The sequence below is a fragment of the Triturus cristatus genome, chromosome 8 (assembly GCF_964204655.1).
Source record: "Triturus cristatus chromosome 8, aTriCri1.1, whole genome shotgun sequence".
Taxonomy (NCBI): domain Eukaryota; kingdom Metazoa; phylum Chordata; class Amphibia; order Caudata; family Salamandridae; genus Triturus; species Triturus cristatus.
This window is the reverse complement of record NC_140591.1, coordinates 20,901,959-20,928,275: the sequence shown is the minus strand read 5'-3', so window position 1 is coordinate 20,928,275 and position 26,317 is coordinate 20,901,959. Positions and strand designations below refer to the sequence as shown.

Sequence of the window (26,317 nt, the reverse complement as noted above, 5' to 3'; positions counted from 1 at the left end):
TTTCTAGGAGCTACAATAAATACCATCCACTGCAAAGCTTTCCTCTCAGAAGAGAGGCAAATACGATTGCAACAGCTTGCAAAGAACATGTCAACAAAAGGGTCTGTTTCAGTACAATGATACAAGTCGCTCCTGGAAATGTTTTCATCAGCGATAGATCTGTACCTCTAGCCAGGCTAAGGATGAGACCCCTTCAGGAAGACCTCCACATACAATGGCTACAAGCTTCGGGATCCTTCGAGGATTTAATACAGATCAAAACCGCACGAAAGAAGCCCTACAACGGTGGTTTCACAGACCCAATCCCTCAAATGTTTTGCTTTCCTTCAAATCATCCTAGATTTCAGTTTGTCGACAGACTCCTCTATGGATGGCTGGGCGAGGGCATCTGCAGAAGCTACAGCTCCAGGGCAAATGGTCCAGTGCTTAAAGGGTGCAGCACATCAACAGGCTATAGCGGAAGGCCATCGCTCTAACTCTTCAAGCTTTCCTGCCAAGGATAGCAGGTTCCTCTGTGCTGGTTCGTACGGACAATACGACCAGCATGTACTACGCCAACGAGCAAGGGGGAACCAAAACCATCACGCTATCGCAGGAAGCGAGGATCTGTGGGACTGGACAAAGCAGCACAAGATCTAGCTCAGAGCCGAGCATGTCCGAGGGCTACACAACACGCTAGCGGATACCTTCAGCAGAACGCAGTCCAGTTTCCACAAATGGGAATTGGAACAGCGCCAGATCGACGAGGTGTTACAGATGTTGGGAAAGCCAGCTTTAGACCTCTTTGCCACGACAGAGAACGCCAAATGCCAGTCCTATCCCAGTAGGTTTCCTCTCCCAGGATCATGGGGGCATGCCCTTTTAATGATATGGTCAGAGATATATGCTTATGCCTTTTCCCCATCATATGAATTCCCAGGGTGCTGACCAAGATGAAAATGGAATGCTGTTATCTCATACTGATAGCACCACTGTGGCCCAGGCAACACTGGTTCCTGGAACTTCTTCTGTCGTCTGAATCGAAACCCATATGCATACAACCCTCACCATCTCTCCTGACCAGAGACAAGGGGCAAGTATGTCACCTAGGCCCGGAGTCTCTTCATTTGCATGCCTGGCTCCTGAGTTCTTAGTGTTCAGGGACATGAATATCTCACAGGAGTGCAGAGATATCATTGCAAGAACCAGAGCCGAAAGCACTAATAAGACGTACTGCTTAAAGTGGAAACTGTTCTGCTGCTGGTGCCAAATGAACGACTTACACCCGTTTTGAACATCTCCGGAACAGATTTTGCCATATCTCCCCTCTTCAGCAAAACGGAGTCTCATATTCTCTTCAGTTAGGGTGCACCTCGCTTCTATTTCAGCTACAGAAGATCTCCTCAAGTTCCCTCTCTCTGTGCCTCTAGTCTAGTGAAACAATTCATGAGGACTCTTCCGAGCTTTTCCTCCGGTGCGAGCGCCCCCTCTGGAACGGAGACTTAACTCAGTCCTCGCGCAATTGATGAGGCGGCCCTTTGAGCCAATTCACAAAGCCAAGCTAAAGTTTCTGACTTGGAAAGTAGTTCTCCTCCTGGATCTCACTTCCACAAGGAGAAATCCAGGCTTTTACCATCATTCCACAGACCATTATGTGGCTCTGTAGACAAACTAAACTTTTATTCCAAATGTTCCTACACAATACCATCTTGGCGAACCAGTCATACTCCAGTGCTTTTTCCAAATCTATCTACGCCGGCAGAGTAAGTGTTGCACACGCTAGACGTAAAAAGATGTCTCAAATTCTACCTGCAGAAGACTAAGGACATAAGGACTGATCGGCTACTGGTGCCTTACGGACAGGGCCAGGAAGGAACAACAGTTACTAAGGCCACTGAAGTCAGATGGGGCTCGGCATCATTCCAGTTCTGCCACGACAAGGATAGCACGCCCTTAAGAAGAAGTAAAGCACACATTCCGCCAGGGCAGTGTCCATGTCGGCAGCTCTCTTCGCTGGAAGGACGCGGCCATGCTGCAACATGGGAAGTGTCCAAACTTTCACACAGCGCTACTGTCTGCAATCTACGCAGCGTCAAGATGCAGCTGTGGGCCAAGCGGTATGGCGTCATCTCTTCAATTAAGGTGGGCCTCTTTCTTGTAAAGAGGAATATTATACATTCTAATTTATTGAAATTGCATAGGATTGCTTGATTTTAATTTGATAAACTTTATTTCTAAACGAATGAGATAGAACGGAAGTAAGTTTCTAAACCAAGATTCTTGTTTGAAATGGTAACCAATTTTTTATATTAATGTTTGTAAGCATTCCATCGAATTCTTAATGTACGTAGCATAGTGTAGGTGTCTCATGCCTTATTTTATACAAGTGATGACTTTTATAGAATTGGAAAGGTATTTGGATACTTGCAAATATCTCGGTTTTGACACACTGACTTTATGTATGCATAGCTTACATGTCTCCCTCTATGCACTACCGACAGTACGATCTTTAGGGGAGTGCTTGCTATTCTGTTTCAAGGATGTGAATCTATGAAAGATACCCCAATACTGGATAAGAAAATAAGTTGCTTACCTGTAACTGCAGTTATCCAGTATTGGTATTTTTCCTAGATTCACATGCAATCCACCCTCCTCGTCGAGGCCTCTCTCTTCCGTCTTACGGATTCTTACTTCCCACTTGTGCTTAGAAAATCTGAGGGAATCTGCCTCTGCTGAGAATGTTCTAGAGAGTACTGACAGCTGATTGGCTACGTTCAACATTTGACCCTTTTTTAAAAAAGTGCATAGATAGGCTATCAATAACATGGCCTAGGGCCATTATAGCCCATAATGTTTGTTAAATACTGACTCCCGTCTCGACGACGGAGAATGATTCAAGCTTGTGAATCTATGAAAGATTCCAGTACTGGAGAACTGCAGTTACAGGTAAGTAACTTATTTTCTTCCTTTGAATAATGCTATTTACTTATTACTAAGCACAATCCTTACCGCTACGTTATGTTTTAATATCCGAGTTTGTATTTCTCCAACTAAGCAGCCTTGACATATACTGCCTACCAGTATGAAAGACACGTGACTCCTACACATTGTAGTCCTTATTGTCTTAAGCAGGGCCACTGGAATTATGCATCCAGGGAGGGACAAATTATGCGGCGGGGTTGAGTAAATTATGCAGCAAGAAAAGGTCAATTATGTGGCGTTATGTCGGCACATGTTGTAATAGTATTACTTATTTTGTCATTTTAAAACTTATTAACACTGTCTGGGCATATGTTTCACCTCATTATTACCAGTTTTACACCCAAATATAGCAATAAGTAACAGAAAGGCGACCAGTCACTCTTTGCAAAGGGCCTTCCAATGTGCCGAAACGTGTTGCTGCGTTTTCAGTAACGTTTGAATCTTTTGAGCTAAAATCAGCAGAATATGCAGCAGATGATGGATTATTTGACAAATTCAGCAAATCTAGAACTATGCAAAATTCACAGCGGCCGGACAGCTGAATAATTGCAGTGGCCCTGGTCTCAAGTAACATTTCCTATACATTGGCTTACACACTTATGCAAGCCACTGTGTCTGTATAATATGTGTGCGGTATGACGCACTCCAACACCCTACTCTACTCTACATACTTGGAATGGGTCGCCGTGTCAAACACATTTTTATAATCGCGTAACATCCTCAGAGGTTTCCCTAAAATTACCTTTTGTCCTGAATTTTGACCCTTTGTCCTGATTTTTACTGTCACAGTCCAGAATTTGCATTCTTGACAGTTGGTCACCCTAAACTGCTGCCCTTGTAAAGCGCTCCGATACCTTCGGGTTGAGATCGTGCTATATAAAACTGTGAAAAACTTGAGCATCTGTTAATAAGCTAACCAGTGTGGTCTGGAATGCTACGACAAAGCTGCTCGCCCACCGGCCGACAACTTGAGGATCACTCGATGCAAAGGTAGAGAGCGCTTAGCACAGGTACCTCTCTGCCTCCAGGCACTGTAAACTATAGCGCTTCCAGAACTGGAGAGGACCGCATTCGTATCAGAGATTGTTCAGAAGAGGAAGATGGTTTTAAAGCCCAGTCATGTTTCCAAAGATGAAACCTTCCACTCTTGCCTACAACTCTGAGCCAGATAAGTTGGTTGTTGAAGAAGAAATAGTTTTGCTCTCAGGACGTCCCTTACCGGATGGTGACCAGCACACAGGAAGGCACGGACTGGATGGTAACTGGTGCCATGTGGGCACATAGGTAAGTGGGCACGGTGCTATTAACACGGCTGCAAATCTCTCTGCAGCACGACGGACCTGGTACTATGAGTGCGGCCTAAGACGTGCAAGCGTCTTCTGCCCTGCTGCTGTCTACAAGCTTGAATATGAAGGCCTCAGACACGCGAGCTTGTTCTGCCCTGCCACACTCTGCACCCTCTAATACAAAGGTCTCTAACGTGCAAGCTTCTTCTGCCCTGCCACAATCTGCACCCTCTAATACAAAGGTCTCTAACGTGCAAGCTTCTTCATCCTTGTCACAGTCTGCGCCCTCTAAAATAAAGGTCTCAGACGTGCAAGCTTCTTCAGCCTTGTCACAGTCTGCGTCCTCTAATATAAAGGTCTCAGACGTGCAAGCTTCTTGTGCCCAGCCGCAGTCTGCACCCTCAAATACAAAGGCCTCAGACGTGCAAGCTTCTTCTGCCCTGCCACAGTCTGCGCCCTCGAATACAAAGGTCTCTAACGTGCAAGCATCTTCAGCCTTGTCACAGTCTGCACCCTCTATTACAAAGGTCTCTAACGTGCAAGCTTCTTCAGCCTTGTCACAGTCTGCGTCCTCTAATATAAAGGTCTCAGACGTGCAAGCTTCTTCTGCCTTGTCACAGTCCGCGCCCTCTAATATAAAGGTCTCAGACGTACAAGCTTCTTCTGCCCTGCCGCGGTCTGCACCCTCAAATACAAAGGCCTCAGACGTGCATGCATCTTCTGCCCTGCCGCAGTCTGTGCCCACTAATACAAAGGTCTCAGACATGCATGTGTCTTCTGCCCTGCTGCAGTCTGCGCCCTCGAATACAAAGGCCTCAGACGTGCATGCATCTTCTGCCCAGCCGCAGTCTGCACCCTCTAATACAAAGGTCTCAGATATGCAAGCATCTTCTGCCCTGCCTCAGTCTGCGCCCACTAATACAAAGGTCTCAGACATGCATGTGTCTTCTGCCCTGCTGGAGTCTGTGCCCTCGAATACAAAGGCCTCAGACGTGCATGCATCTTCTGCCCAGCCGCAGTCTGCACCCTCTAATACAAAGGTCTCAGACGTGCATGTGTCTTCTGTCCTCCTGCAGTCTGCTCCCTCAAATAGGAAAGCCTCAGACGTGCGTCTTCTGCCCTGCTGCTGTCTACAAGCTTGAATGCGAAGGCCTCAGACACGCGAACTTGTTCTGCCCTGCCGCAGTCTGCACCCTCTAATACAAAGGTCTCAGACGTGCAAGATTTTTCTGCCCTGCCGCAGTCTGCGCCCTCTAAGACAAAGGTCTCAGACGTGCAAGATTCTTCTACCCTGCCGCAGTCTCCATCTTCAAATACAAAGGCCTCAGACATGCAAGCTTCTTCTGCCCTGCCGCAGTCTGCGCCCTCTAATACAAAGGCCTCAGACATGCAAGCTTCTTCTGCCCTGCTGCAGTCTGCGCTCTTTAATACAAAGGCCTCAGACATGCAAGCTTCTTCTGCCCTGCCGCGGTCTGCACCCTCTAATACAAAAGCCTCAGACTTGCAAGCTTCTTCTTGGCCTGCCACAGTCTGTGCCCTGAATACAAAGGTCTCACATGTGCAATAGTCTTCTGCCCTGCCGCGGTCGGTGCCCTGAATACAAAGGTCTCACATGTGCAATAGTCTTCTGCCCTGCTGCGGTTTGCACCCTCGAATACAAAGGTGTCTGACATGCAAGCGTCTTCTGCTCTGCCGCAGTCTACACCCTCTAAAACACAGGTCTCAAACATGCATGCGTCTTCTCCCCTGCTGCGGTCTGCATCCTCGAATACAAAGGCCTCAGACTTGCAAGCTTCTTCTGCCCTGCCGCAGTCTGCGTCCTCTAATACAAAGGTCTCAGACGTGCAAGCGTCTTCTGCTCTGCCGCAGTCTACACCCTCTAAAACAAAGGTCTCAAACATGCATGCGTCTTCTCCCCTGCCGCGGTCTGCATCCTCGAATACAAAGGCCTCAGACTTGCAAGCTTCTTCTGCCCTGCCGCAGTCTGTGCCCTTGAATATAAAGGTCCCAGACGTGCAAGCGTCTTCTGCGCTGCCACGGTCTGCACCCTCAAATACAAAGGTCTTAGATTTGCAAGCGTCTTCTGCCCTGCCGCAGTCTGCGTCCTCTAATACAAAGGTCTCAGATGTGCAAGCGTCTTCTGCTCTGCCGCAGTCTACACCTTTGAATGCAAAGGCCTTTCCACCCACCCGCAGCCTCTACCCTTGAATTCAATGGTTCCTTAGCTCTGCAAGGTGGACTTTTGCTGCCCTCCCACAGTCTCCACACTAGATTTCAAATGAAGTCCTTGGTTCTTGTTTACCTGCTTTAGTCCTCTAAGGTTCCAGGAACTGATGCCCCAATGTTTACTTCTTTCATCTAGAAGAGAAAAAGGACAAAGTGACCATTACAGAATGCGAGGTGAATAACACAGTGTGGACCTGTGAGCAGAGAACATAAAACAAAGGGCTGGAGAGACAACACTAGGATTGAAGATGATGTGAGGGAACAAATGAGGACCTTAGAGAGGAGAACACAAGAGGACCAAGGACTGAAGAGGACAACAGAAGATAAACACAAGGAGAAGACTGCACTGGGCTAACAGGAGATGTCCAGGAACAAATCATGGCTATGGACGGGAGATCTCAAGACAGTGGGCTGGCGAGCACCACAGACGATGAAGACTGCACTGGGCTCAGGACATATGAAAATCATGACTTTCGAGGGGAGAACACATGGCTACCAAAGGGTTGGAGACGACATCGGAAGATGGAGACCGCACTGGACTAAGGAGATGAGAGAGAACAAATCATGAGTATGGAGGGAAGTACAGAAGACTACCTAAGGGTTGCAGAGGACAGCAGAAGATGAACACAATGAGAAGACAGCACTGTTCGTACAGATGGCCGAGAACAAATGATGACTTTAGAGGGGAAAACACAAGAGGGGCAAAGGGTTGGGAGGACAGCAGAAGATGGAGAGGGCACTGGGCTTACAATACATATGCGAGGGCAAATCACAACTATAGCGGAGAGAACACAAGACAAAGGACTAGAGAGAACAGCAGAAGAAGAAAACAAGAAGACCACACTGGGCTAACCCGAGATGAGAGAACAAATCACGACTATGGAGGGGAAAACACAAGATGAACAAAGGTCTGGGGAGGACAGCAGAAGATGAACTCAAGGAGAAGACCACACTGGGCTAACCGGAGATGAGAGTACAAATCACGACTATGGAGGGGAAAACACAAGATGAACAAAGGTCTGTGGAGGACAGCAGAAGATGAACACAAGGAGAAGACCACACTGGGCTAACCGGAGATGAGAGAAAACAACTCAGGACTATGGAGGAGAGAACACAAGATAAACAAAGGTCTGGGGAGAACAGCAGAAGATGAACACAAGGAGAAGACCACACGGGGCTAACCAGAGATGTGAGAAAACAACTGGGGACTATGGAGGGGAGAACACAAGATGAACAAAGGTCTGGGGAGGACAGCAGAAGATGAACACAAGGAGAAGACCACACTGGGCTAACAGGAGATGAGAGAACAAATCATGACCATGGATGGGAGATCACAAGATGAACAGTGGGCGTGAAAGGGCAGCACAAGAAGGATGTCAGGTGTGAGAAGGCAACACAAGCCAAACAATAGGAAGGGGAGGACAGCCCAAGTCAGGAGACATTATACAATGGATGGTGTGATGGGTTGGGATTGATAGAGTGGAAAATATGGGTGCATCTAAGGGACTGAGTGCTGTGTACATTTACTGGAAGAGGACAATATACATCATTCAAAGGGATGAGGCTAATGTAGGGGCATTGGAGGGTCTGAGTGGACAGGGGAGAGGTACACCAGCAGCACACTCATACCTCATGGGGACAGGTGGGACAAGGGAGAGATACACCTGCAGCACACACATACCTCATAGGTACAGGTGGGACAGGGGAGAGATACACCTGCAGCACACACATACCCCATGGGTACAGGTGCGACAGGGAAGAGATACACCTGCAGCACACATATACCTCATGGGTACAGGTGAGACAGGAGAGATACACCTGCAGCGTACACATACCTCATGGGTACAGGTGGGACAGGGGAGAGTGACACCGGCAGCCCACACATAACTCATGGGGACAGGGGAGAGGTACACCTGCACACACACATACTTAGGGTACAGGTGGATAGGGGAGCGGTACACCGGCAGCACACACATACCTCATGGGTACAGGTGGACAGGGGAGAGATACACCTGCAGCACACATATACCTTATGGGTACAGTTGGAACAGGGGAGAGATACACCTGCAGCACACATATACCTCATGGGTGCAGGTGAGACAGAGGAGAGATACACCTGCAGCACACATACCTCATGGGGACAGGGGGGACATGGGGAAGGTACATCGGCAGCACACACATACCTCATGGGGACAGGTGGGACAGGGGAGAGGTACACCGGCAGCACACACATACCTCATGGGTACAGGTGGGTCACAGGAGCGGTACAACGGCAGCACACACATACCTCATGGGTACAGGTGGAACAGGGGAGAGATACACCTGCAGCACACATATACCTCATGGGTGCAGGTGAGACAGAGGAGAGATACACCTGCAGCACACATACCTCATGGGGACAGGGGGGACATGGGGAAGGTACATCGGCAGCACACACATACCTCATGGGGACAGGTGGGACAGGGGAGAGGTACACCGGCAGCACACACATACCTCATGGGTACAGGTGGGTCACAGGAGCGGTACAACGGCAGCACACACATACCTCATGGGTACAGGTGGACAGGGGAGAGATACACCTGCAGCACACACATACCTCATGGGTACAGTTGGAACAGGGGAGAGAGACACCTGCAGCACACACATACCTCATGGGTGCAGGTGAGACAGAGGAGAGAGACACCTGCAGCACACACATACCTCATGGGTACAGGTGGGACAGGGGAGAGATATACCTGCAGCACACATATACCTCATTGGGACAGGTGGGACAGGGGGAAGGTACATCGGCAGCACACACATACCTCATGTGTACAGGTGGGACAGGGGAAATACACTTGCAGCACACATACCCCATGGGTAGAGGTGGGACAGAGGAGAGATACACCTGCAGCACACACATACCTCATAGGTACAGGTGGGACAGGGGAGAGATACACCTGCAGCACACACATACCCCATGGGTACAGGTGCGACAGGGAAGAGATACACCTGCAGCACACATATACCTCATGGGTACAGGTGAGACAGGAGAGATACACCTGCAGCGTACACATACCTCATGGGTACAGGTGGGACAGGGGAGAGTGACACCGGCAGCCCACACATAACTCATGGGGACAGGGGAGAGGTACACCTGCACACACACATACTTAGGGTACAGGTGGATAGGGGAGCGGTACACCGGCAGCACACACATACCTCATGGGTACAGGTGGACAGGGGAGAGATACACCTGCAGCACACATATACCTTATGGGTACAGTTGGAACAGGGGAGAGATACACCTGCAGCACACATATACCTCATGGGTGCAGGTGAGACAGAGGAGAGATACACCTGCAGCACACATACCTCATGGGGACAGGGGGGACATGGGGAAGGTACATCGGCAGCACACACATACCTCATGGGGACAGGTGGGACAGGGGAGAGGTACACCGGCAGCACACACATACCTCATGGGTACAGGTGGGTCACAGGAGCGGTACAACGGCAGCACACACATACCTCATGGGTACAGGTGGAACAGGGGAGAGATACACCTGCAGCACACATATACCTCATGGGTGCAGGTGAGACAGAGGAGAGATACACCTGCAGCACACATACCTCATGGGGACAGGGGGGACATGGGGAAGGTACATCGGCAGCACACACATACCTCATGGGGACAGGTGGGACAGGGGAGAGGTACACCGGCAGCACACACATACCTCATGGGTACAGGTGGGTCACAGGAGCGGTACAACGGCAGCACACACATACCTCATGGGTACAGGTGGACAGGGGAGAGATACACCTGCAGCACACACATACCTCATGGGTACAGTTGGAACAGGGGAGAGAGACACCTGCAGCACACACATACCTCATGGGTGCAGGTGAGACAGAGGAGAGAGACACCTGCAGCACACACATACCTCATGGGTACAGGTGGGACAGGGGAGAGATATACCTGCAGCACACATATACCTCATTGGGACAGGTGGGACAGGGGGAAGGTACATCGGCAGCACACACATACCTCATGTGTACAGGTGGGACAGGGGAAATACACTTGCAGCACACATACCCCATGGGTAGAGGTGGGACAGAGGAGAGATACACCTGCAGCACACACATACCTCATAGGTACAGGTGGGACAGGGGAGAGGTACACCTGCAGCACACACATACCTCATTGGGACAGGTGGGACAGGGGGAGAGGTACACCTGCAGCACACACATACCTCATGGGTACAGGTGGGACAGGAGAGAAATACACCTGCAGCACACACATACCTCATGGGGACAGGTGGGACAGGGGAGAAATAGACCTGCAGCACACACATACCTCATGGGTACAGGTGGGACAGAGGAGAGATACACCTGCAGCACACACATACCTCATGGTTAGAGGTGAGACAGGGGAGAGGTACACCTGCAGCGCACACATACCTCCTGGGGACAGGTGGGCAGGGGAGAGGTACACCAGCAGCACACGCATACCTTGGGTACTGGTGGGAAAGGGGGGAAGATACCCCTGCAGCACACACATACCTCATGGGTACAGGTGAGAAAGGGGAGAGGTACACCAGCAGCACACACATACCTCATGTGGACAGGTGAGAGCTACACCTGCACACATGCATACCTTGGGTACAGGTGGGACAGGGGAGAGGTACATCGGCAGCACAAACACACCTCATGGGGACAGGGGAGAGATACACCTGCAGCACACACGTACCTCATGGGGACAGGTGGGACAGGGGAGAGATACACCTGCAGCACACACATACCTCATGGGGACAGGGGAGAGATACACCTGCAGCACACACCCCGTGGGTACAGGTGGGACAGGGGAGATGCACCTGCAGCACACACATACCTCATGGGTACAGGTGGGACAGGGGAGAGGTACATCTGCAGCACACACATACCTCATGGGTACAGGTGGGACAGGGGAGAGGTACATCAGCAACACACACATACCTCATGGGTACAGGTGGGCAGGGGAGAGGTACACCAGCAGCACACACATACCTCATGGGGACAGGGGGAGAGGTACACCTGCATACCTTGGGTACAGGTGAGACAGGGGAGAGGTACACCAGCAGCACACGCATACCTTGGGTACAGGTGAGACAGGGAAGAGAGATACACCTGCAGCACACACATACCTCATGGGTACAGGTGGGACAGGGGAGAGGTACACCAGCAGCACACACATACCTCATGGGTACAGGTGGGACAGGGGAGAGATACACCTGCAGCACACACATACCTCATGGGTACAGGTGGAACAGGGGAGATGCACCTGCAGCACACACATACCCCATGGGTACAGGTGGGACAGGGGAGAGATACATCTGCAGCACACACATACCCCATGGGTAGAGGTGAGACAGGGGAGAGTTACACCTGCAGCACACACATACCTCATGGGGACAGGTGGGCAGGGGAGAGGTACACCAGCAGCACACACATACCTCATGGGGACAGGGGGAGAGGTACACCTGCATACCTTGGGTACAGGTGAGACAGGGGAGAGGTACACCAGCAGCACACGCATACCTTGGGTACAGGTGAGACAGGGGAGAGATACACCTGCAGCACACACATACCTCATGGGTACAGGTGGGACAGGGGAGAGGTACACCAGCAGCACACACATACCTCATGGGTACAGGTGGGACAGGGGAGAGGTACACCAGCAGCACACACATACCTCATGAGGACAGGGGAGAGGTACACCTGCATACCTTGGGTACAGGTGGGACAGGGGAGAGGTACACCAGCAGCACACACATACCTCATGGGGACAGGGGGAGAGGTACACCTGCATACCTTGGGTACAGGTGAGACAGGGGAGAGATACACCTGCAGCACACACATACCTCATGGGTACAGGTGGGACAGGGGAGAGGTACACCAGCAGCACACACATACCTCATGGGTACAGGTGGGACAGGGGAGAGGTACACCAGCAGCACACACATACCTCATGAGGACAGGGGAGAGGTACACCTGCACACATACCTTGGGTACAGGTTAGACGAGGGAGAGGTACATCAGCAGCACACACATACCTCATGGGTACAGGTGGGACAGGGGAGAGATACACCTGCAGCACACACCCCGTGGGTACAGGTGGGACAGGGGAGATGCACCTGCAGCACACACATACCCCATGGGTACAGGTGGGACAGGGGAGAGATACACCTGCACACATACACACACATACCTCATGGGTACAGGTGGGACAGAGGAGAGGTACATCGGCAGCACACACATACCTCATGGGGACAGGTGGGGCAGGGGAGATGTACACCAGCCGCACACACATACCTCATGGGGACAGGGGAGAGATACACCTGCAGCACACACCCCGTGGGTACAGGTGGGACAGGGGAGATGCACCTGCAGCACACACATACCTCATGGGTACAGGTGGGACAGGGGAGAGGTACATCTGCAGCACACACATACCTCATGGGTACAGGTGGGACAGGGGAGAGGTACATCAGCAACACACACATACCTCATGGGTACAGGTGGGCAGGGGAGAGGTACACCAGCAGCACACACATACCTCATGGGGACAGGGGGAGAGGTACACCTGCATACCTTGGGTACAGGTGAGACAGGGGAGAGGTACACCAGCAGCACACGCATACCTTGGGTACAGGTGAGACAGGGAAGAGAGATACACCTGCAGCACACACATACCTCATGGGTACAGGTGGGACAGGGGAGAGGTACACCAGCAGCACACACATACCTCATGGGTACAGGTGGGACAGGGGAGAGATACACCTGCAGCACACACATACCTCATGGGTACAGGTGGAACAGGGGAGATGCACCTGCAGCACACACATACCCCATGGGTACAGGTGGGACAGGGGAGAGATACATCTGCAGCACACACATACCCCATGGGTAGAGGTGAGACAGGGGAGAGTTACACCTGCAGCACACACATACCTCATGGGGACAGGTGGGCAGGGGAGAGGTACACCAGCAGCACACACATACCTCATGGGGACAGGGGGAGAGGTACACCTGCATACCTTGGGTACAGGTGAGACAGGGGAGAGGTACACCAGCAGCACACGCATACCTTGGGTACAGGTGAGACAGGGGAGAGATACACCTGCAGCACACACATACCTCATGGGTACAGGTGGGACAGGGGAGAGGTACACCAGCAGCACACACATACCTCATGGGTACAGGTGGGACAGGGGAGAGGTACACCAGCAGCACACACATACCTCATGAGGACAGGGGAGAGGTACACCTGCATACCTTGGGTACAGGTGGGACAGGGGAGAGGTACACCAGCAGCACACACATACCTCATGGGGACAGGGGGAGAGGTACACCTGCATACCTTGGGTACAGGTGAGACAGGGGAGAGATACACCTGCAGCACACACATACCTCATGGGTACAGGTGGGACAGGGGAGAGGTACACCAGCAGCACACACATACCTCATGGGTACAGGTGGGACAGGGGAGAGGTACACCAGCAGCACACACATACCTCATGAGGACAGGGGAGAGGTACACCTGCACACATACCTTGGGTACAGGTTAGACGAGGGAGAGGTACATCAGCAGCACACACATACCTCATGGGTACAGGTGGGACAGGGGAGAGATACACCTGCAGCACACACCCCGTGGGTACAGGTGGGACAGGGGAGATGCACCTGCAGCACACACATACCCCATGGGTACAGGTGGGACAGGGGAGAGATACACCTGCACACATACACACACATACCTCATGGGTACAGGTGGGACAGAGGAGAGGTACATCGGCAGCACACACATACCTCATGGGGACAGGTGGGGCAGGGGAGATGTACACCAGCCGCACACACATACCTCATGGGGACAGGTGGGGCAGGGGAGAGGTACACCAGCAGCACACACATACATCATGGGTACAGGTGGGACAGGGGAGAGGTACACCAGCAGCACACACATACCTCATGGGTACAGGGGGAGAGGTACAACTGAAGGCAGACATGTACCTCATAGGTACAGGGGAGAACAGAGGCGGCTCCTCCACTAGGGCGGAGGAGCGTCACCCCACTGCTTTCTCGCAGTACGAGAATAAAATGGTATTAAGTTTTGGTAATTACCATTTTATGTTTCTTTGTGCATTGGGGGCGGGTGGGTGGGTGGGCAGAGCTGCCTGGGCAGGAGTGATTTGCCCACTTCTGAGTCTGCAAAGACTGTTCGCTTGGCCCTTTCGGGCCTCCCTAGCCAGTCATGCGCACTCTGCCCTTCTTGCAGACTGCATTGCAACCTAGATGGAGAACATTCCATCGGCTACAGCCCCTGGCTGGGCGGCGTCCCGACTAATAACAATGCACCACTGGAGTGTTGTGAATGGCTTAGGGGAGGGAGGGAGGCTGCCTGCTTCCTGTTCCTGTCAGAAACTGGAGAGCAGGAGCATTAAAGACGCGGGACAGGGCCGGCGAAAAGGTAGTTATTTTTTATTATTGATCCCCCCCTAACCTGTGTGACCCCCTCCTACCCTACCACCCACGAGCCATGCCAGCCGCTACTGGGGAGAGGTACACCGGCAGCGCACATTTATCTCATTGGTACAGGTGGGACTGGGAGAGGTAGAGCAGAGGTAAGCAGAGGGTGTATGCACAGTCAGTACTCGCTCCAGTACTCACGTCCTTCCTCGCATCCTCCATCTGTTTCTGCTGCTCGTAGCGGTCCAGGGACTCCCGCAGAGGCGGCAGCATCACCTCCTCAATTTGGGGGAAAAGCTGTTCATGAAACACATACAAACAGTGACAGGTTGAGTGTCTTTCCTTTTGTGTCAGGGTGAGGGGGGCATCAGATAAGGCTCTATTCAATACAACTGTGCTGTGGACCTACTAATGTTGCTTTTAGTGTGAGTTGGGGCCAGTGTGACCTTGGAGCAAGGAGGGTGTTACTACCTAGGGGTGTGTGGAACTCATGGGGGGCATCTTTACAAGCCTCTCTCGCCACAGGAGCGTCACGTTTTTCGCCATTTCTGTGGCGATAGGTGCTTCACCTTATTTACAAGGCAGCGTTAAGCCAATTAACGTGTCTTAATGCCACCTTGTAAATAAGGCCCCCTTTCACGCTATATTTAGAGTGAAAGGGGTGGGCAATGGGTGTTGTGGTGGGTGTGCTGCCGCAACACCCATGGATTGTTCACGCTGCCCCCTTTGTACAAGGGTGGCATAGATAGGACACAGCGGCAAAATTAAGATCTGCAAAAACTTGGGGGCATATTTACAATAAAAAGGCGGTGCGCGGGTTAGCTCCAAATTAGCTTATGCCGCGCTCCTTCACTTCAGAAATGCGGGGATGAGCTCTATATACAATAATATGGTGTACTTCGGCGTTCCTCCCTGCGCTGGGGCTATATTAGGCTGCCTGGCACCAACGCAGGTACCCTTGCACCAAAGTGCAAGGATACCTGCGTTGAGGGAATTATTGTTTATGTTCAGGAAAGCATCCCTTTCTGCACATAAACAATCCAGAATGGCGATTTACAACTCCTCAGTGTGCTGCATTGTGCAGCGAACATAGAAGGTGCAAATCGTCATTTTTAAGAGACACCTTCCTGCATATAAACACTCATTCATGGCGATTTGCTGTTTCTATGTGAGCTACACGATGCAGCACACAGAGAAAGAGCAAAAACGAGGAGAAATAAAGCGTTTCTCCATGTTAAGACCAGATTTTACCTAGTCTTAATTTTGGAGCGGTCTCCTATTTACACCACCCTTGTAAATAGGGGCAGCATCAAAATCATTGGGTATTGCGGCAGAATGCCTACCGCAACACCCATTGCCCACTCCTTTCATGCTCATGATAGCGTGAAAGAGTGCTTTATTTACAAGGTGGCGGTAAGCCACATTAAGCTTAACGCCACCTTGTGAGTAAGGCAAAGCCCCATGCGCCACAGGAGTGTCGTAAAAAGTGACGTTCCTGTGGCGATAGGGGCTTGTAAATATGCCCTCTGGTCTTATCATGGCTGTAGGAATGTAGAATCTGCTTCTTATGTTTACCCCCACTTTTTGCTTCATGTTACACTGTTTTTGACTAGTCTGACTGGGTTCCTGCTAATCAGGACCCCAGTCTATCTGCTTTCTCCGTAAACTGTACTGCTATGTACTGAGGTACACTCCAGATTGGATACTGGGGTACCCTTGTCAGTCCCTAGAATATGGTACCCATGTACCCAGGGCATAGGTACCCCAGAGGCCTACCATGGGCTGAAGCATATATTATGCCACCCATGAGAGGCCATGCAAACTGGAACTACATGCCTGCCATTGCAGCCTGTGTAAGTTGGTGCATGCACCACTTACTTAGGATATAGGTTTTCTATATCTAAGGGTCACGACACTTAAAACCTATGTCACCCCTATAGCAGGCTTTAACAATCCTGAAAGCAGGGTGCTTGGTTCAAAGTGAGAGGGTGCCACTACATGAGCAGGACATCCATGCAGCCTACAGAGTCCATTCTCCCGGGTTGTTAGTGCTGTAGCCATTTACTACATATTGAGTTGCATTATGCGACCGCGTGATGACCAACTCTAAAACAGCTGAAAGTAACCCTGTCGTGTTTGGTGTCAAACACTGGGGAATCATACTCTCACATCGGTAACCGGTGTGGGAGGTATGATTCCACCCCTCAGAAATGAGCTTTGTGAGGTCCCTGGTGTTCCTGGTACCAGCCTTCTTGACCCGGACAGCACAAAAAGGTTGCTGCCGACCAGAGACACATTTCTGCCCTCCTGCTGCTGAGCCAAGCAAGAGCAGGGGAAGGCAGAACAATAGGCATCCTGTCACAGGGAGGTGTGACCACCTCCCAGATAGGATTTAGTGTATTAGGGCTGGGTGGGTGCACTTCCACAGTGCCTGAAAGTTTGCACGAGGGGCATATTTGGTGTCCCTGTGCATAGTCCAGTTCAAACCAGTCCTGGGAGCTGTTGGCTCCAGCTCTGGTGTGAAACTGGACAAAGGACATGGGAGTAACCTCCCCACTGTCCAGACCCTCCCCTGGGAGGGACCCCTGATTCTGTCCTACCCTCTCCCGTCGATACAAAAGGGCTTACCTGACTGTAGGACCCTAGATTCACCGTGGACAAGATTCTAAACAAGAAACCACTGACCTTCGACCGTCTGGACTTCGTTTCGACCCAACTGTAGGACCCTAGATTCGACGTGGACAAGATTCTAAACAAGAAACCACTGACCTTCGACCGTCTGGACTTCGTTTCAACCCAACTTCGTCTCCCTCTCCGTCCAAAGCATCGTCTGTGCCCGTGAACCATACAGGCTCCTTGCAGGACCTGTGGAGCATCAGGAAAAACTGAAGATATCTCCCTTGGAGTGAAGGAGTCGCGCCCCTGTAACCGCAGGCACCACATCACGATTGACGGGTCTGCTGCTCCTGAGCTTCTACGGACTCCGAAGGCGCCAGGAACACAGGAGGTGGATTTCCAAGTCCCTTGAGGTCCGAGCTGCCCTCATCAAGTTTGAGGTCAGAATCCCTCGTGGGGGATGCAATATGTTATATCCTGAGTATTACATTTAATTGTAATCAGCCTAGGTCTTCCTAGCTGCTCTGCCAGAGTGAGAGATGGTAATGGAATGTTGGTGTGCCTGCGATGCGTGGAATGCCTGGGTGCCTGTGTGGATGAGTGGTGACAGTTGGAGATGGGCTGAGCAGCTAGGCAGGCTGCTCCTGGTGGGGCTGGTGTAGGAGCTGGTACCACACTAGGCTGGCTGGAGTAAATACAGATGTGACCTGTACTGGAGACTGAATAAAGAAGACTTAATAATACCTCTTGGCTCCAGGTGTCTATCTTCATAGATCACAACATAATACCCATATCCCTGTGCACTGCGTACTTTTGCAAGTGCATATGCTTTTTGGCATTTCCAAAACAAGTGCACTGGGCTCCAAGTAGCCCCAAACTCTGGCACCATGTCCACCAGAGAACTCTGGCCTCCTCGTACCGAATGCTCTGTGGGCTGTTGCTTTGTGAAACTGCTCAAGGTCCCATTGCGACTCCTGTGCCTCCAGTCTGTGGGTCTTCCTGAGGGTCATCTTTGCTTTTCTTGGGCTCCGTGGTTGCTCAAGGCTTGCCCTAACTCCCCTGTGTTTGGTGAGTTTCCTGGACCTTGCTGGTCCGAACCGTAACCTTCCTTGACTTCCTGCGTGGGTTGCCGCTGCCAAGGCTTGTTGGTGCTCCAGCGGACACTGACCCCTCAGCACTCGACATCCTCCGTGGGGCAGCTCGCACCCAGCACCTGGTCATCATTGATGTCTCCTGATCCCCGTGGCTGCAGAGTCAAGAACCCCCTCAATGCACCTGAAGCATGCGACATCGGTGGGCATTAGTCTACTGAGCCCCTGGTCACTCCTGAGTGACCCAAATTCTGTAATTTCTGCTTTCAGGTACTCTTCAACAAGAATCCACCTTTGGATTCCGACAGACACTTTTCTTCTTCCCAGCAGTGGCTCTTCTTCCAAGTCCTCCATGGAGATCAACAGCAGTTTCCGACGCCACTTCAGACCTATGCCCCTGACTTCCCTGGTATAGGTAACTCTGGTACTACGTTATCCACGGGTGGGGTGGCTCTTCAACCTCCTAAGTTCCACAGGGTTTCTTCGTTGTCCACTTAGAGGGGTCCTTAAGCTGTAAAACTGCAACTGCGACTCTCCCATAGAATTGTACACAGCACGCAGAGGTGTTTCCACACTGCACCCGTCCTCCGTGGGGTCCCTTCTTACTCACCTTGCTTGGTTCCTTGGGGTCCCAGCGATTCTAAAACCTCTAGACACTGTCTTGACCTGAGTCGTGGTTCTTACACCACTATGTCAGTACATGGTTTGGTCTCCCTCTGGCGCTCACTGTGTATTAGTGCTACTTACGATCGTTTCTGTACTACAGTATTGTGTGCTTTGTGATTATCTGTAAGTAGCAGATACTTTATCGTACTTGGGGCAGATTTATGTTCCCTGGCGCATCCCTGCAAATCAGCAGGGATGTGCCGGGGAAGATGCGTCACGCAAGTTTGCCCTTGCGCCACCGCAGATGCGCCGCATTTACAATGCGGTGCATCATGGCGCAAGGACAAGCAGATGCGTGACGCATCTGACGGCGTAAGGTTGGCGCAGTGCTGAAGTTGTCGCAAACGCGACGCAACTCCAGCACTGTTCCAACCTGCCCTATCCCTAACATGGTGCGTCACGCCTTACGCCTGCTTGAAACCGGCATAAGGATTTGACGCATCAGCGTCGGAAAAGTGACTGCGTGAAATCTTGTAGATTTCACTGCGTCACTTTTCCGAGGCTTTTTCCGACGTAACGCCCACCCTGCATACATTAAACCTGACGCGGGTTTATTGTGGCGCAGGGCTTTACAACGTGACGCATCTCCCTAGATGCGTCACGTTGTAAATCTGTCGCAGTATGGCGCTAGCTGTGTGCCACCGCTGCGTCACAAAAGTGACGCAACGGTGGCGCAAAAGTGCGCACGGGGCTTGTAAATCTGCCCCTTAGAGTGTGTTATACTAATAAATACATATTTTTACAACTACTGTGTAGTTCTCCTTTCATTTAACCAATACTATAGGGTTGTATTCTGGTAAAACAAGCTGCTTTACATTCCTTCAAGACTAAGCCTGAAGGCTGCTCCCCACAGCTACCACTTGGATAGCTTTCTATGGTTATATTTGTCCTGTTAAATCACCATAAGGGTTGTCTGGACTGGTACAAGGTGCCCACTTTAATTAGTGGACAGCATATACCAGGCCAGCCTCTCACAATGGCAAACGAGGAGAAATGCTTCACTATGGTGCAAGGATGTCTACGTTGGCTCTAGGCAGCCTAATTTGGTGCCAGCCCAGGGAGAAACGCAGGGGTGCACCGTATTATTGTAAATACGGTGCATCGCTGCGTTTTTAAAGTGAGTGCAGCATTAACTATTTTAGGGTGCTTCACCACTTTGTTGTAAATATTCCACATGGAGTTTCACTCTGCAGAATTCCACAGAGTTACATAAAAACTCTGTGAGATTCTGCGGAGTTCCTCGAGCTGTGGAATTTCAGCACGTTCTGCTGCTTGCTCTGTTTTTTAAGCCCGGAAGCTTGTTCCGTGCTGTAAAAACACGAATGACACCACATGCTGTGCCAGATGGCACTGCATCTTTCTGCCGCTATGGTAGATTTTCTACTTGAGTGGCGACCTTCTCAGTGAAAACAGTAGCTACCCTCTGCGACTGCCCATGTCGAGAAATCGTACCAGGACTCATCCTAGCGCTCAATTTTTCGCACTCACATTTGGCAACTTAACGGTGAGACTCGTGTGAGGAAAAGCTCTGCCACTATGCAGTATGTGGAGCTGTCCTGGAACTCTGTGCTCCAGGCAGAGTGGGAAAAACTCTGCCGGCGGAGCAGAGTTTACTGCCCACCCCTAGTTACCAACTCATTTACACAGGGACTCGCTGCAGAAGCCACTACCTGCCCCCCTGTGACGTGTGACTCTAACAAGGCAGGAACCTACAGGCAGGACTGACAGGGGCATTCTGCTCCCACCCAGCAAGATTGATCTCAACCTTCACTATGGTTGTTGCAAGGAAAATTGGTTTATTATAGTGTATTATGGTATGTGTATAACGCTTACTACCCCTGTGTGAGGCGCTAAAGCACTTCTCTAAACGGCTCTCACACAACACCTTGTGGGTGTTAGCTTACAGCCTGGCGGAAACATCCTTGAGAAGTAGCCGGGTGAGCTCAGCCTGGCCACAAGACCTCTCCTTGCCTCTGAAAGTGCAGTTTGCTGCCAGTGAGCAGGGACGTCACAAGGGAGAGAGTAGGGCTCTTTGCCACAGGGCCGAGCATTTGGCAGCCCACGTTCCACTAGGTGGTGCCAAATTCCTTGTTTTCTCTTTCATCAAACTAAATATCTTAATTCTAAGCTGCTCTTTTGATCAGACTCCGTGTTGTCCCCCTGGCTCCCCAAAGTCTTCTCACTAGGGGTGGGCAGTAAATTCCGCTCCGCTGGCAGAGTTTAGCCATGCATTGCGCTTCTAAGCTCAGGGTTCTGGCAAAACTCCGCCAACCGCTGCGCTGTTCTCACTCCTGGCTCTCCAACGGTGAGTTGCCAAGCGCAAGCGAGAGTTGCTGTCCAAAAGCACGATTGAGATTTTCTCAACACAGGTGACCGCGACTGTTCGTGGTGAGAAAGCTGCAGCTTGTGTAGAAAAATCTACTCGAGCGGCAGCAAGGAACCAGCGCCCTCTAGCGCGCCACATGGGGCCAATCGTGTTGATTTTTGCAGTGCGGAACAAGCTCTCGGAGCTAAAAGTTTGCGCGACGTGCGATTCCGCCCATTCACGGAACTCCGTGGAATCTCGCTGAGTTTTCATGGAGCTCGGCAGAATTCCATAGAGTGAAACTCCACCCACGTTCTACCCATCCTTACTTCTGACATGCCTGAATGCCTCGGGCTGCGGCTGCTACGCCGGCTATTGCAAGGATTCCTCATGGGATTCTGGGAAGAAGTCAGGACTCGGACTGCAAAAGGTTGTTCATCGATTTTAGGGAGGGAGCGCTCTTGCTGCAAGACCATAGAGCTCTGGGCTGAGCTCGGCATTCAGTTCTGGTTTTCAGGATTAAAAGCCCTGCTGCGGTGTAAAATGTTAGTACTTGTTGTGTTTGACTCTGAATTAGACCTCTCCCTCAGTGACTCTAGCCTCAGACCTCACCCTCAGTGTCTCTAGCCTCAGACCTCTCCCTCAGTGACTCTAGCCTCAGACCTCACCCTCAGTGTCTCTAGCCTCAGACATCAGCCTCCGAGTCCACAGATTGAGACCTCACCCTCAGTGTCTACATCCTCAGACCTCACCCTCTGTGTCTATAGTATCAGGCTTCAACCTCAGAGTCTACAGCTTCAACCTCTCTGTCTACAGCCTCAGACATCTCCCTCTGTGTCTGCATCCTTAGAACTCGCCCTCAGTGTCTAATTCCTCAGACCTCACTCTGTGTCTAAATCCTCAGACCTCACCCTGTGTCTATAGTTACAGGCCTCAGGCTCAGCGTCCACAGCCTGATACCTCACTCTCGGTGTCCATTGCCTCAGACCTCACCCTCAGTGTCCATAGCCTGAGACCTCACCCTCAGTGTCCACAGCCTGAGACATCTCCATCAGTGTCCACAGCCTGAGACATGTTCCTCAGTGTCCACAGCCTGAGACATGTTCCTCAGTGTCCACAGCCTGAGACATGTTCCTCAGTGTCCACAGCCTGAGACATCTTCCTCAGTGTCCACAGCCTGAGACATCTCCATCAGTGTCCACAGCCTGAGACATCTCCCTCAGTGTCCACAGCCTGAGACATCTCCATGAGTGTCCACAGCCTCAGACATCTTCCTCAGTGTCCACAGCCTGAGACAGCTCCCTCAGTGTCCACAGCCTGAGACATCTTCCTCAGTGTCTATAGCCTCAGACATCTCCCTCAGTGTCCACAGCCTGAGACATCTTCCTCAGTGTCCACAACCTGAGACATCTTCCTCAGTGTCCACAGCCTCAGACATCTCCCTCAGTGTCCACAGCCTCAGACATCTCCCTCAGTGTCCACAGCCTGAGACATCTCCCTCAGTGTCCATAGCCTGAGGCACCTTCCACAGTGTCCACAGCCTGAGACATCTCCCTCAATGTCCACAGCCTGAGACATCTCCCTCACTGTCCACAGCCTGAGACATCTTCCTCAGTGTCCACAGCCTGAGACATCTTCCTCAGTGTCCACAGCCTCAGACATCTCCCTCAGTGTCCACAGCCTCAGACATCTTCCTCAGTGTCCACAGCCTCAGACATCTTCCTCAGCGTCTACAGCCTGAGACATCTCCCTCAGTGTCTACAGCCTGAGACATCTCCCTCAGTGTCTACAGCCTGAGACATCTCCCTCAGTGTACACAGCCTGAGACATCTCCCTCAGTGTCTACAGCCTGAGACATCTCCCTCAGTGTCCACAGCCTGAGACATCTCCCTCAGTGTCCACAGCCTGAGACATCTCTCTCAGTGTCCACAGCCTGAGACATCTCCCTCAGTGTCTAAAGCCTGACACATCTCCCTCAGTGTCCACAGCCTGAGACATCTTCCTCAGTGTCCACAGCCTGAGACATCTCCCTCAGTGTCCACAGCCTGAGACATCTCCCTCCGTGTCCACAGCCTGAGACATCTCCCTCAGTGTCCACAGCCTGAGACATCTCCCTCAGTGTCCACAGCCTGAGACACCTTCCACAGTGTCCACAGCCTCAGACATCTCCCTCAGTGTCCACAGCCTGAGACATCTCCCTCAGTGTCTACAGCCTGAGACATCTCCCTCAGTGTCCATAGCCTGAGACATCTTCCTCAGTGTCCACAGCCTCAGACATCTCCCTCAGTATCCACAGCCTGAGACATCTCCCTCAGTGTCCACAGCCTGAGACACCTTCCACAGTGTCCACAGCCTGAGACGTCTCCCTCAGTGTCCACAGCCTGAGACATCTCCCTCAGTGTCTACAGCCTGAGACATCTCCCTCAGTGTCTACAGCCTGAAACATCTCCCTCAGTGTCCACAGCCTGAGACATCTCCCTCAGTGTCCACAGGCTGAGACATCTCCCCCAGTGTCTACAGCCTCAGACATCTCCCTCAGTGTCCACAGCCTGAGACATCTCCCTCAGTGTCCACAGCCTGAGACATCTCCCTCAGTGTCCACAGCCTGAGACATCTTCCTCAGTGTCCACAGCCTGAGACATCTTCCTCAGTGTCCACAGCCTGAGACATCTCCCTCAGTGTCCACAGCCTCAGACATCTCCCTCAGTGTCCACAGCCTGAGACACCTTCCACAGTGTCCACAGCCTGAGACATCTCCCTCAGTGTCCACAGCCTGAGACATCTCCCTCAGTGTCTACATCCTGAGACCTCATCCCCAGTGTCTATAGTGGCAGGCCGCAAGTTCAGTGTTCACAGACTCACACCTCGCCCTCAGTGTCCACGGCCTCAGTGACAGTGCTTATAGCCTCAGTGCTCACCCTCAGTGTCTATTGCCATGGCTTCATTATGTTCACCCGAAGACTGGGGCTTTGATCCTCAGCGTCTATAGCCTCAGTGTCTGTAGCTGCAGAGCTCTGCCGCAGTCATGAGCCTCCATCTCACTGTCTGGAGCCCAAAGCCTCAGTGTCAACAGGGCGCGTTCCTGTAACTTCAGACCTCCCTTTAGTGCCAGTAGCCTCGGGCATCAGAATCCATTTCTGTAGCCTCAGGCCTTGTGCCTACAACTTCAGCCTGAGTGCCTACAGCCTCAGACCTCACCCTCAATATCTATAGGTGGCCTCAGTGTTATAGTCTTATGCCTCAGACTCAGTGTCTAAAGTCTCAGTCTCTGTAGCCTCAGACCAGACTCTCCATGTCTATAGGTTCAAGCATCAGTCCCTGTGTTTATAGCCCTCAGCCTCAGCCTCGGTGTATATTGCATGAGCCTCAAAAGCCGAGGTTCAAGCATCAGTCCCTGTGTTTATAGCCATCAGCCTCGGTGTATATTGCATGAGCCTCAAAAGCCGAGGTTCAAGCATCAGTCCCTGTGTTTATAGCCATCAGCCTCAGCCTCGGTGTATATTGCATGAGCCTCAAAAGCCTAGGTTCAAGCATCAGTCCCTGTGTTTATAGCCATAAGCCTCAGCCCCGGTGTATATTGCATGAGCCTCAAAAACCTAGGTTCAAGCATCAGTCCCTGTGTTTATAGCCATAAGCCTCAGCCTCGGTGTATATTGCATGAGCCTCAAAAGCCGAGGTTCAAGCATCAGTCCCTGTGTTTATAGCCATCCGCCTCAGCCTCGGTGTATATTGCATGAGCCTCAAAAGCCGAGGTTCAAGCATCAGTTCCTGTATTCATAGCAATCAGCCTCAGCCTCGGTGTATATTGCATGAGCCTCAAAAGCCTAGGTTCAAGCATCAGTCCCTGTGTTTATAGCCATAAGCCTCAGCCTCGGTGTATATTGCATGAGCCCCAAAAGCCGAGGTTCAAGCATCAGTCCCTGTGTTTATAGCCATAAGCCTCAGGCTGGGTGTATATTGCATGAGCCTCAAAAACCTAGGTTCAAGCATCAGTCCCTGTGTTTATAGCCATAAGCCTCAGCCTCGGTGTATATTGCATGAGCCTCAAAAGCCTAGGTTCAAGCATCAGTCCCTGTGTTTATAGCCATAAGCCTCAGCCTCGGTGTATATTGCATGAGGCTCAAAAGCCGAGGTTCAAGCATCAGTCCCTGTGTTTATAGCCATAAGCCTCAGCCTCGGTGTATAATGCATGATCCTCAAAAGCCTAGGTTCAAGCATCAGTCCCTGTGTTTATAGCCATAAGCCTCAGCCTCGGTGTATATTGCATGAGCCTCAAAAGCCTAGGTTCAAGCATCAGTCCCTGTGTTTATAGCCATAAGCCTCAGCCTCGGTGTATATTGCATGAGCCTCAAAAGCCTAGGTTCAAGCATCAGTCCCTGTGTTTATAGCCATAAGCCTCAGCCTCGGTGTATATTGCATGAGCCTCAAAAGCCTAGGTTCAAGCATCATTCCCTGTGTTTATAGCCATAAGCCTCAGCCTTGGTGTATATTGCATGAGCCTCAAAAGCCTAGGTTCAAGCATCAGTCCCTGTGTTTATAGCCATAAGCCTCAGCCCCGGTGTATATTGCATGAGCCTCAAAAGCCGAGGTCCAAGCATCAGTCCCTGTGTTTATAGCCATAAGCCTCAGTGTATATTGCATGAGCCTCAAAAGCCGAGGTCCAAGCATCAGTCCCTCTGTTT

The 26,317-nt window shown here is 51.4% G+C and overlaps 1 protein-coding gene across 1 annotated transcript in view; it reads right to left on the bottom strand.

Annotated features, from left to right (window-relative positions):
• PDE9A (phosphodiesterase 9A) overlaps positions 1-26,317 on the bottom strand; it is a 427,071-nt gene that overhangs the window by 26,823 nt on the left and 373,931 nt on the right. The window contains exons 17-18 of the mRNA XM_085623687.1: positions 15,159-15,254; positions 6,550-6,605 (exon numbers count right to left, since the gene is read on the bottom strand). Of these exons, the coding sequence (XP_085479813.1) occupies positions 6,555-6,605; positions 15,159-15,254 (147 nt within the window). The 3' untranslated portion in view covers positions 6,550-6,554. The remainder of the gene's footprint in view (positions 1-6,549; positions 6,606-15,158; positions 15,255-26,317) is intronic.